This window comes from Crocodylus porosus, unplaced genomic scaffold, assembly GCF_001723895.1.
Source record: "Crocodylus porosus isolate Cpor-Errol unplaced genomic scaffold, CroPor_comp1, whole genome shotgun sequence".
NCBI classification, from domain to species: domain Eukaryota; kingdom Metazoa; phylum Chordata; order Crocodylia; family Crocodylidae; genus Crocodylus; species Crocodylus porosus.
Window position 1 is genome coordinate 33,799,245 of NW_017728950.1, and position 13,170 is coordinate 33,812,414.

Here is a 13,170-nt window from a genome sequence, read left to right on the forward strand (position 1 = left end):
GGCTAGGATCTGGAACCAACTTCCAAGGGAAGTGGTGCTGGCTCCTACCCTGGGGGTCTTTAAGAAGAGGCTTGATGCCAACCTGGCTGGAGTCATTTGAGCCCAGTTTTTCTCCTGCCCAGGCAGGGGGTCGAACTTGAGGATCTACAAGGTCCCTTCCAACCCTACTTCTATGATTCTATGATCAAACCCAGATTTTTTCTTTAAATCAGATTTTGATTTAATCATATTTTTACCTTTTTTGTTAAGATGCTTTGTTTTAAAAAATAAATCTATATATAGTTTTAATACAAGATATGTTAGAGCTTGAATATATCATCATGGATTAGGAATTGTAACGTCTAATTATATACTATTTGAGACAATATATTCATGTAAACTTTTTAGAAAAGTTTCATAAATAGGTCACAACATGGACATTAGGGGTCCAATCTTATGGGGTTCCCATAGGACCCTCTAGAGGTTCGTAAAGATGAAAAAAAACCACTTTACCCAATGGGACTCAGTGCTCAGTCTAGAAGACCCCATTAAGAATCTCTGTGATACTTAATTTCAGTTCTCAAACTGTGGATTTGTGTCTCCAGAGATAACATCCTTGTTAACTGCAGTATATGGAGATGAGAGATAACAGACCTGATTACCTACCTGTCAGCCCTATTGTCTCTGCAAGTTTGTGTACACAGTCAAGCCCTTACCTCTCTCTAAAAGTGCAAAGTTTCAAGAAGTTAAATGAATAGAGGATTGCTTGGGGTGGAGGAGATCTGGGCAAAGAGGAGGAGTCTGGAAATAAATGCAAGGACGGAAGGGCAGCAGAAACAAGAGGGACATTTTTGAGCAGAATATTCTGGAAGTCTTGAGAGATAAGTTTACCAAGTAAAGCCTCTCCATTGATTTGAGATCTAGTGAGGAAGTGGTGTCGTAGAAGGGAAAACCTATCATAGCATCAGACTTGTCAGGCCATAAAAGAGACCCTGTCTGGGAATATTTTAATGCAAGTTATATCAAACAACAAGAATGCACTTTTTGTAGAAAAAAAAACAACTAAATCAAGGCTTCCTGTCCAGTGATTTAAATCTATTTGCTTTAAATCAATCAAATCCACCCTGGCTGGGGTTTGCTTTGGAGTGAAAAGTAGAGTATGTATATTGGGTGTGCCCTGATCCAGAGTGTACATGCAGGGGTTAAGTATGTGGTAGAATGTAACAGGTAAGCAAAAAGTTTATTCATAATTATGTTAATTAATCTAGGACTTTTAGCTTCTGGCAGGAAAACAAGTTTTTAAAATGGAAATAATGCCTTCTCCATGTTTACTCCTCTAAATATTTTTTTCTTGGAAATAGGCTGGACCTTTGCATACGCAGCCAGCATTGATCAGTCTGGTTTTACTTTGCTTTGATGAATGCTTTCATGAAGTATGTGTAAGCAAGATATACAAAGGAATATATAACAGAATCCACCCCTCTTCTGTGATAGTAACAAAAATGGGCTCACTCTCAGTGACCCATTTGTGCCAAGCCAAGCAGAAGTTCATCAGACATGACACTATTCTATTCTGTAACTGTGGGTATTTATTTTGAATGCCTGACCATTTCATTTTCTGCAGTAAGAAAAAGCCGCACCCGTGTTTAAGTTCCTCCTGTAAAATGCCTCTAACCAAGTAAACTGATGTTTTATCACAGGTTGTTCATTTCCATTCCTGCAGAACCACTTCTGTTTTGTTATCTCCTACCAACTGTTTTAACACCACCAAAGATCTGTTTGGATAATGATTTAAATCTGTTTACTCACCTGTAAGGGGTGGGAGGGTGGGAATGCTATACAGGTCGCTCTCCTGGATCCAGGAACTGGGAACCAAACCCAATCTTGCAAACAATGCTGTCTAAATGACAGAAGCATTAGCTCTCTTGCCCCATTCTCTATTAGGCCCCTCTCAAGTGCTCTTGATTAAGCATTAGAAACAAGCGGTATTCTATAAAGAAACTGGCTTCAAGCAAAGAGGAGTTGGGCACTACCTTTCTATAGTTCTTCAGAAACAAGCAGTGTGGAGGCAGAAGAACTCCAGCTAACCTTAGGGCTAAGTACAGACATCCAAAAAGCCCAAGGCATAATTGTGCTAAGTTAGGCAGTTTCCCATAATTAGTGTAGTTGAGATTGGCAGCGAGCAGAACACACATTCGCCCTTTGGTATGGGGGGCAAATCTTAGCCTGGGTTCTGCCATTTTTTAACCAGTTTGTGTGTACTGAACTTCTCTTCTGTTATGGGTATAGACCGGTTTCCGATGTAAAGATCCTGGTTTTTTTTCCCTTAAATATCGCAAAATCTCTGATATTTCCAAAATTCTCTATTAAAAACCCCCAAATCTGTGTTTTTCTGCAATTAAAATGAAATGTCACTATGTATGTATGTATGTATTAGTTGAACACAATAAAATTGATATACAGTAAAAGCTATGTTATCCGGCACTTTACCATCTGGAACGCTCTATTAACCGGCATGCAGATCGATGCAGCAAAAGCGAAACCGGAAGTCCCACCATGGCACTTCCAGTTTCACCGAGTCCCACTTCTTCCTTGTGGACCACAGCCCACGGCAAAGCAGCCTGTGCAGGGCCCTCCCGCCTGTCCCCCGGCACACTGACACCAGGGAGTGAAAGCCCTGGTGCGCCAGACACAGCGGGAGGGGTAACGGCCTGAACAGGTAAAGACGCCTCTCAGATAACTGGCATATTTGATTAACTGGCACCCCCCATTCCCCATGGGTGCTGGATAACAGAGCTTTAACTGCATTTACAATTTTAAAGCAATTTAAAAGCTAACCAGTGTCTCAATCATAATAATAAACTAAAAACCTGTATATTTTGGTATTTGATTTTGGTTCATCATAGAAAAACAGAACTCCCCTTGCCCCATTTGCTCACCAGGACATGGGTCCAGCTGCAGCTTTCTGGTGCTGAGCAGCCCTGCCCATGCCATTTCTTTTCACTCCCAAGCCACAGCCCCCACAGCCCCGCAGGTGCCCCTCACTCCCACCCTGCTGCCCCCAGCCCCACTGGTGCCCCACACTCCCAACTCAGTCCCCCATCCCTTGCTGGTGCCTGTCACTCCCAACCCATAGCTCCCCTGCCTCCCCCATCCTGCTGGAGGGAGTACCCAGCTGCCATGGCCTACAGCCTGCTGCCCATCCCAGCAGTACCCCAGATACAGCTGCTGCACACAGGAGGCAGCAACTGCTGTAGCTGGAGCAGGGCAAAGAGCTCAGCTCCCCCCTCAGGGGCCTAGCAAGAGCTGACCTGAGCTGAGCCCATAAGGGACTCTGGCACAAGAGGGCAGAGCGTCTCGGTGCTGCCACCACCACCAGGAGCCCCATGCCAGCTGTGCTGCCTTGGTGAAGCACCCCCTGCCTGCCTGGCAGAAGTGGGGGACAACTCTGTGCTGAGCCTTCCTGCCCTCCTGTATTGAGTCCACCCTTTGGGCTGCAAGGGGCAGCAGGGCAGGGAGTCCCACAGGCAGCCTACAGCCACCCCCTCCCTGCACACAAATCGGGGTGGGGGGAACATGCCCCACCCCCATTCCCCCCTCCCCAGGAATGCATGCAGCAGCAGCAGCAGTGGGGACCCAGCTCCCCCCCGGATGAGCCACTCTTGGCTCCATCCCACTCCCTCAGCCAGGCACTGCAGCTTCCCCACACACCTCCTCGGCACCTCAATCTGCACCCCGCCCCCCCCCCACCTCCTTCTCACATCACCTATACCTCCTCCCATAGACTCACCTGAAGGTGAGCTGCTCTCCTCTGCCTGGCTGCATTGTTGGCCACTTGCATGTATGCATCTACACACACACGCATGTGGTGCCTGCTGAGCCCCGCTCCCTCCATCTCTAAACAGGCCCTTGCAGGCTGGAACTCTGCCAGCTTGCAAGGTGAAACATATGATTTCCTGCATTTTTTCTCTTTAAAGAAGAAAAATCCATATTTTTCCCATAGTGAATGGAAAACCCACATCACCCATCACTATACTTTTAATAAATTTTGCTTTCTAAGGCTAGCATTAGTAAGTCTCCTTGAACCTAGGAAGAAACAAAGGGAAAGAGAAATAGAAATGTATCCCATTTCAAAAATGGAAACAGCAGTTTTTGGAGACTGTTCTGGTAGGCATTTATGTATGAGTGGAGAGTATAATGAACCCTCTCTTTTGAATTTCTCTTTAGAACAATTGCAGGCTATTTATTTATATGTATTCACTTACATCTAGCGCTAAGTGGCTTTGGCTGGCAAAACCCTCTTTGCTGGCAAAAGCAAAATTCAAAATAAACAAAAACAAAAAAGGACGATGGTCTTTTTTATGCTTTGAAGCCGTCTCAGTGCACATATCTTTTTTCAAACCTTTCACATGTAAACAGAATGGATAAGCTTTTACTGGCTTCCACATTCTCATGAGGGGAAAATATAATATTTTTCTTCTCTTCCTGACCCCTTCACATCTTTAAAAAAAAATCATCTAGTTGTTCTATGGATAAGTCATCTTATCTGGAAGGTCATTTGCAATATTTTCTTTTTGTGAACTACATAGCCTTCTAGGCACATTACAATACTTCTCCAGATTCCTGCAGAGTGCTCTAACTTTCCACCCATTACACTCTTAAGCTAAAAAATGATTTCTACAGCTTATTTCTTCATGGTATTTTTGCATACATGCAGCTGTAGAGGAAAACACAGCTGAAGAGGTGGTGTGTGGGGGAGACAGGAAAGACTGATATCTAAAACTTCCTATCCAAACCTCTAAAATTGAAGAACTGTGAATCAATTTGTTCTTATTTTGTTGCTTGGCTCTTTACTTCTAACAAGACACTTTCAGAAAGTGTGTTCACCATTTTGAAAACAGAAAATTAGTTCCAACTGTGGAATGTAGCTATATATTATTTTAAACATATAGGGAAAAATAAAAAATGCATTATTGGAAATGGATTTATTTAATGGACAAAGTTCTGGAACAGGTATCTTTTGTACCAGATCTGTAAACTGATTCATATTGGCAAACCTTCCTACACTGTCACTTACCCATCAAATCTAAATTTGATTAAGAACACCTCCCACCTGAAATCTATGCATTTAATCACAATTTTTTATCTGTGGTAACTGGATGCTAGAAAGGAAAAGTATGCGAGCAGGAAGTGTGGTCATGTGGAACGGTAAGCGAGCAGAAGTTTGGATAATTCTGAAGACTTTATAAAACTATTATGAGACTTTATGAAACTATTAAAACCTGTGTGAAGTCAATGATAGTACCACACTATCAAATTATTTTGAAAACTGTCCAGTCATCCATTTTGGGAAACTAAACCAAATTTCTAAAATTTCTGAGAGTCACCAATTCCCTGGTCCAAACAATAATTTTATGCGGTTGACTATACAACAAGCTTTATTTTATAGGAAACTCCCATCCAGCACAGTTACAGGCCCTAATCCTGCAAAAGAACATACAAGCAGGAGCTCCTTCCCTCACGGTCCTACTAATGTCAAGGCAACCCCACAAAGAAACAGTAGTCCATGCTCGTGGACCCCTAAGCAGGAAGAATTTAACTTCACCTATCACTGCTCTGCCTCCAAGTTTTGGCAGCAGACTACAGCGAACACCCCCAAGATGCCAGGACACCCATGTCCTTCTCATGACTTTGCACAGCTCCAACAAGCAGATGCCACCCCACGGAAGTTTGAGGGGACCATGGCAGTTGAATGAAGACACAGGAGTTTTTACATGTGTTGGGCAGCAGCAGAAGATATTCTCTTCAGCAAAGGCAGACTTACCCTGCCAGCTTTAAAAAAAGAGTTCTGTCACTGCAGAGGAACTCAGGGTGGAGGATCCCATAGCATAGGCTAGGGTTTGTTGTTTCTTGTTTGTTTGCTTTTTTCTGAGCAAATTTAATGTTGTCCTTACATTTCCTAATTCTATGCACTAAACACAAGGTAAGCCAATTCCATTGACAAGCAGTGTGTTAAATAAAAGCAGCAAAATAGCTTTTGTGAATTAATGTTCACAAAACATGGTGGAGGTATGCAAGGCAATTTCTAAGAAAAGAAAAGAAAACCTTTAAAAATGTTAGTTTCTGAAGTTCTGCACCAGACATTTTTTCATCTCCTCTGCTGTAGACAGAATAATGTATATTTTAGTGAAGTATTGTGATTTTCAAGGTACAGAGAAGGCACAAAAGCAAAAGTCCATGGCTACTTAGTCTGGTTCTTGCTTTATTTTACTTGGTTCCAATCTAGTCAATGCCCCCCCCCCCAGCCATTTTGTTTTTATGTTCATACTTACTAGAAAAAAGGCCTTATGTTAGCCCACAGAGAGAAACAATTAAAAAAATTCCAGGTACTGGCAGTTGCGACAATTGTACTGTTATCAAAGGATACCAGTACAAGCTGTTATTATATCTAAGGGATTATGCAGTGGTACAAAAGTAGCAAAACCACTCCAACTTTAACATTGCTTTATTCAAGGTTAAAGTGGTATCAAATGTAGCACAACAAAACCATGAAGATGTAACAGTTAACTCTCCCCCTCCCGCCACTGGTCCCCGCTTTTGTAAGTGGCTAATATGCATATTTGTCCATAAACCAAATTAGCATAAACTTGTAGAAAAAGTAGAGCTAAAAGGTATGTCAGGACATTATCTAGTCTAACCTCCTGTTCAAGTTGAGATCATCTCTGTCTAAATCATTCCCAGTCAAGTGTTTGTCTAACCTGCTCTTAAAGATGTCCAAAGATGGAGATTCCACCACGTCTCCAGGTAGCCTGTTCCAATCCTTAACCACTCTCACAGTAAGAAAGTTCTTCCTAATCTCCAATCTAAATGTCCCTTACTACAATTGAAGATCATTGCTCCTTATCTAATTCCCTACTGCCACAGAGAATGTTCTAACTCCGGTCTCTTTATAACTGCCTTTCAGGGATTTGAAGATTGTTGTGATAATGTCTAACCAGCTATGTACTAGCTGGTGTAGAGTCATTACACCTTATACATTAAGTAGAATCCTGATTCCCTAATCAGTTCCACAAGGGTGCACTGAAGTCAACAGGTAGCAAGGCAGGCAAAAAGTTTGCCCAGAGCTTAACGGTGCTGCAAAGAGGATGACATTTAACAGTCACCAGCACTGAGAGATCATACCTGTGTGCAGTAAAAAACTGCTGTTTTCCCCAACATGCCACTTTTCCTTCCTGGACTGAAATCACAAGTCTCATTTAATATATTAATCTTTTATTAAGAAGTTCAGCTCTGAAAATAGTTCTAAAGTCCTCAGCCGTTCAAGGGCTTGAAAGCCAGTTTCAGGAAGTCATCAGCTGATAGTATGCCTGGCTGGGGGCCAGGTAGAAGCGATAATCTACTAATAAGGGTGGAGCCACCAGGAAACTTAAAAACTCCAGGAGAGAGAGTGCTGGAGGAGGACAGGCTGCTATGCTGGGAAGAAGCCCCAAGCTGAAACTGGCTGTCTCCTGGTGTATGAATAAGGATGGGCCATTTTTGGCTTGTTTGTTTTGACGCTGTGGTTAGACTGTGGGTGCATTCTACATGTGCACTTTACTTAGGAGTTGACTAATTAGCTCCACAGTAAAGCACCTGGTCTACATGAGCACCAGTAAATTAACTCCACCATAAGATAGTACTGTCAAGGACATTACCATCTAACAGCAGAGTCATTTAACTGCACTTATGGATGGTAACTGGGACAGCACCACTTCAAGCCAGGACAGAGCAGCCCTGAGCTGGCAGCAGGCTCAGGGGAATCAGCTACACAGTTTCAGCACTCTTGTGTCCTAGCCAGCCCCTTCACTACCCAATGCCACCACCCAGAGCCCAGGGCTGACCCTCTGAGCCTGCTGCCAGCCCAGGGCTGCTGTACCTTAGTTCAAAGTGCTGTTGTGCCCAGGAGCAGCATATTTCAGAGTTTATCAGGTCACATTAATTGCACATGTAGATGCACCCAGTGGGTACAAAGCTGTTTCTGAAAAGAACAGACCTGGCCAGAGAATGCGAAGCCAGAACCTTCAGCCTGTATCTGGAAGCAAGGTAAGTGACCCACTTACAGTCAGTCACTTTATAGGTACTGAGGCTGTTACCGTCCATATTCAGCAACTCATGTAAGGCATACATGCTGTCATAAACTGATGGGTGATTCACTGTCATCAGCTGAACAAACAAAAGCAACCAAGATTAAAAGCAATGTTCTAATGTTTGGATATAAATATCTTCACTTAGAGCCTAATTAGGTACAGCAGCCCTCCCTAGGAAAGCTTGCACTTAACTGCAGGCAGGTTATTAAAATTTAAACATGCAATCAAATCCTATTGAAGTCATCAGGACTTCACATATACAAAATGCTTTTCTGGGATACCAGCTTGGTCCCCATTAAAATTTAAATATACAGTTCGTGACAATTTCTGTCCTTGAATAAACACAAAGACCCAATGTTCAGGGCTTGATGCTGAAAGGCCATATAGCATCCTTTGAAGTAACTATATGCAGAAAATATTTGGAGACAGAAAGTGAGTTTACTTCTCAAATGGACTCAAATCCCTACAATAATGTCATTGAGCTTTCTGGTCCAAACTTTTAATAGAGCTTTTTAAGAACAGTGAACCTGAAATTTCTCCTGACAGCCTCTTACTCAAGGCTTCCATTGCTTATTCATCACATCTAACAAACATGGGCACTGATCCAGATTTAAGCCTTTTGATGCTACTGATATTCTGATTTTGTTTTGGTATCTGTATAAACATGAAGAAGAATCTATTAATAAAATACTGTAGCTATTAACACTTAAATCTAACAACGTCTTCTTACAAAGAGCAGTGATATTCTTCAGCAAGTGCTGAGTGCATCCCTAATACAGTATTCTGAGTGATATTGCTTTGATGACTTGAAGCCAGACCCACCAATCAAGGAAACTGCCTTAAACAGTTCCCACACAGAATAAACTACATCTTTTGTCTCACATTGTTCTACTCACCTCAATTACCTGGGGATGAGACATCATAGAGGAAAGCACTTCATCTGAAGGGACTTCCATGGTAGCTCAGAAGATGTGAGATATTTGTTCAGCCCTTCCTTCACACTCAAAGACTGCTGGTTGATGTACTGACACGGCTATTCAGATCTTGGTCATGCTGCCGTTTGCTCCTAGAAAGAATGTAAAAAGCTCTTTAGAGCAAAAACAAAATTGCATGAGCATTGCATCACCCCATCTCAGGAAAAGGTCCCCAAACTGCCTCAAGACCCACTTACAATTAATTTAGTTTGCACAAAAAGAAGATCAATTATTTGGATCAATTACAAAAGATTCACAGGAGACATTTCAAAGAGCATGTATGAAGAGTAAATAGTACAGATTTTTTTTCTACAAAATATTACCTAAATATTACAAGACAATGGTGTATAATCAAGAAACACAATAATGAGTTACTTAATTTCAACAGTGAAAAATGAATGACGAATAGCTCTCCCATGTGATTTTACTGCTATACTCATAATACCTGCTCAATATTTTAAAGGAATCCATGCATATTGAGGAATGTGCTAAATTTTTTAAAAATTTCATGGTTTTCAGAAAAGCTGAAATGCCATACATAAAACATTATTGCTCAATACCCATTTCTGAAGGAAAGACACTTGTCATCAAAAATAAACAAAGTGAAATTAAGTTCAGAGACACTGAAGGTAAAGAACCCAGAGAATACAAGGAAGTACATCTTTCCCCTAAAATTCTAAGTTTGCAATCATTTTACATTTGTGTTGTTATTAATCGCTTAAATCCAAAATAAAACACTTTTGTACATAAAAATAAATCCCTTCCATCAGCTTTGTCTTGGGGTTTAACTGTTTATGATCTCCTCGGGGAAGCACAAAGAACCAATCTAAAGACTGTCTCGTGGTACAATGGATATTCTAAAGCACTCATATATTTTCCATTGTTGCACTGAATTAAGCATAGAAAATATTTCAATGGAGTTTCTATTTGAGGACAGTAAATGTGCTTAACAGTTATATGACAAAACTTACAATACCCCTTTTCATAAAACATTAAAATCTGACCTCTTTCTGGATGTGTATAGGATAGACTTTTGTTGTTGCCAATCCACCAACAGTTTGTTACTGACAGAACTCTAGAAATAGTAATCACAGTGGTGGCACTGTGGACATTGCAGTGGTACTTTTACCACTGAGTCACCTAAACGTAACCAGAATAAGTCTATATACCATGATGCTAAAAACATTTTCCCTCCTATTATGTACAAAGAACAATTGAAAGAGTAAAAAGGAATGAAAAGTCACCTGAAAATAGTCTAAGAAATTCCAGAATCTTACCTCTTGTAAATGGCATTTAGCGATTGTACTCGCACATAAAAACTACCACCTCCTACAACCACCTGCTGCATATGAGTGGACATGACAAACATTTATGCTAAGTATAGTTCGGCAAAAAGACTGAGACTGAATCAATTCAATCTTCACAGGTTAGTCTATGCTGCATAGATTGAACTGATAAGCAAGTGAACAGACATTCATTTTTGATTGTGGAAATGCCCCACATGCTTGCAGTGGCGCAGGCCAGAAGCTAAGGGGTGCTAAAGCAAGCCTTCCTGCTCAGCTGCAGTGGACAGCTTGGGCCAAGGCTAGCCTGCCCACCCTGCAAAGTCGTGGGGGGAGGGGGGAAGATGCTGGGGAGGTGCTACATCCATCCAGGTTTATCTTAAACTGGCTTCAGCCAGTTTGAAACAGTTTATGTGCACTAAACTTCTGTTGCGTTACAGATTTGAACCAGTTTCTGATCACTTATATTGGCTGATGTGTAACTTCTGTCCCCAGCCTTCAAATTTCTACAGACACTTTATGCTGACTGCATCTAGAACTGCAGAAGTCAGGGTAGATTCACATTATATAGACTAACTAAATCAGAGATGTAAGGCATGAGCTTTTGTGAGCCTCGGCTCACTTCATCACATGCAGTGCCTTTCTTGTGCGAAGTTACAGAAAAATGTTCCTATTAACTATACACAGCATCCAACAGATATGCAAAGAAAAGTTAATTGGCACTTATCAGACTGTTGTGTAATCGCTTAGGTTGAGACCATTTTCCTCTCCTTAATTTATTTTCTTCAAAGCCCAGATACACTTAGTGTGCCAAGTAGGAGCAGATAAGTAACGTAGGAAAGCTGTACTCCACATGCTTTTCTGAATCAGTCATGGCTGTTTTGGTTTTTTTTTAATTCAGTCTTTTCATGCTATTATGGAATTATTCCTCCTCATAAAGCATCATCATTGCTTCAGTTATATAAACACCCCAGAATGTCTTACATCATGTATAGTTAACTACACCATCTTCGAGGCACAAGGTTCAGTTTTTCCAATTTCTTTATATAACTTTTCAGTAAGCATTCTCTTCTCTAGTTCAACTCCTCCCAAAAAATGACCTGGAGGTCCCTCTCCAAAAAAGCTTTTGGAGGAAAGCAAGAACACTTCAAACCTCCTGATCTCTTTTCAAAACAGAGTGGCCATGTCCAGATGAGCGCAAACGTGTGGTATGTGGCACAACAGACTCGTCTGTAGCATCATGCACCGCGCATGCAGGCATTCCTCATGCTGCTACTTTGTGGTGCTGGGGGGTTTCTTGACCCCGGGAGATCTTGGGGTTAAAAAAGCCTATGACAAAAAAAAACAGGGCAGTGCACGTGGCAGCAGCACACACCACCAAAAACCAGAGCCAGGCCAGCCAGAGCTATACTCTGGCTGCCCAGTGCTGGCCCCAGCCTCCCCTACTCACACAAGGTAACCTGCTGCGCTCTAACGGGCGCATAGCACAGGCATTCCCTGAAGACAAGTAGCACAAGCAAGGTGTTCTGCTGCTAGTTGTCTCCAGGGAACCAAATGGACTGCAACAGAGGTATTCACCTAACTCCAATTACCAGATGAAAAGCTGTCCTTGTCTCCTCCCTATGCCAAGTCAGTAGGCACGGGGGGGAGGAGGGACGGACCTAAACTCATCTTTAAATTGGTTTGAGTCACTGAAACGTGTATACAAAAAGCTTAACCCATAAAGACACAATTAGAAATGTAATATTCCTCAGATATTATTAAAGCTTAACTGGGGATAACACAGACAAGGCATCTGTAATTATTTGTTCAAAGGTTTCTTCAAATAAATTGAAGCTACCAGAGTGAATATAAAATCCCTAAATGTACAGCCACTATGTATTTCCCTTCACTTGTAAAGCTTACACAGATCATTTATTTTAGCAAATATGGATGCAGCCAGAAAAACAAAATTACAGTGTTAGAAAGAGAGTGGGGATTACTGTGCATCAGCTGATCCATGGTACCTGTGTTCCATGTATCCACTTTATTCCACAATAAGCAGAAACTAAACCAGGGTAATATACCTCATTCAGGGGTAAATGATCACATTTTAGGCTTCTATTTACTGGGGTATACACAAAACAGTTTCTAGAGATCAGCTGATGCATGGGAAGAGGGAAGGGCTTAACTTGTATGGCTGTCCAAAACCTAAGTTTAACAGTTATGCAAGAGACGGATTTTAAATAAATTACTCTTTCAGAAATCACCAGCAAAACAGAGGGTGTCAACAATACCATCATCCAGAAACTGAAAAGGCTGTACTAGAACTTTGACCTGGGAGCAGTCCATATCAATATGAGGTTCTTCATTTATTTCAGACCATAGATACTTTGATTAATAGCATTAGAGACAGATCATAAAACTGCTGCACGCTAGCAATATGCAGACTATTCAGCTAATCCTGAATGATGACAAGAATCTTCTCACAGATAATGAAGTGTCTTTAATTCCCATTCTTTGCACTGGGAAATGGAAGTGCTTGGTACCTTGCAGGATCTAGCCAGGAGAAGAGAAAGCAGATTAAAAGAAGCAATTAATTATTTTTTGAGTGGAAAGTGACACGTTATTTAATCTCTGCTGCCGCCCCCCCAAAAAAACAACAGACCTCCCAAAACAAAACACCCCGTTTGCACATGGGGGGGGGTGTCTGAGATATTTACTGCAGAGTAGGCTAATTTGCTCTGCTGTAGACATCTCAGCATCTATACACATGACTCTATTAGGCATACGTGTAGTACTATCCTGTACTACCAAGTACTACCCTGC

At 41.6% G+C, this 13,170-nt stretch overlaps 1 protein-coding gene across 2 annotated transcripts in view; it reads right to left on the reverse strand.

The window, feature by feature from the left end:
* Nucleotides 1–13,170, reverse strand: part of LPAR1 (lysophosphatidic acid receptor 1) — a 137,541-nt gene that overhangs the window by 73,502 nt on the left and 50,869 nt on the right. For both annotated transcript variants that reach the window (XM_019555073.1, XM_019555071.1), the window contains exon 2: nt 9,002–9,171. In XM_019555073.1, the coding sequence (XP_019410618.1) occupies nt 9,002–9,061 (60 nt within the window). In that variant the 5' untranslated portion in view covers nt 9,062–9,171. The remainder of the gene's footprint in view (nt 1–9,001; nt 9,172–13,170) is intronic.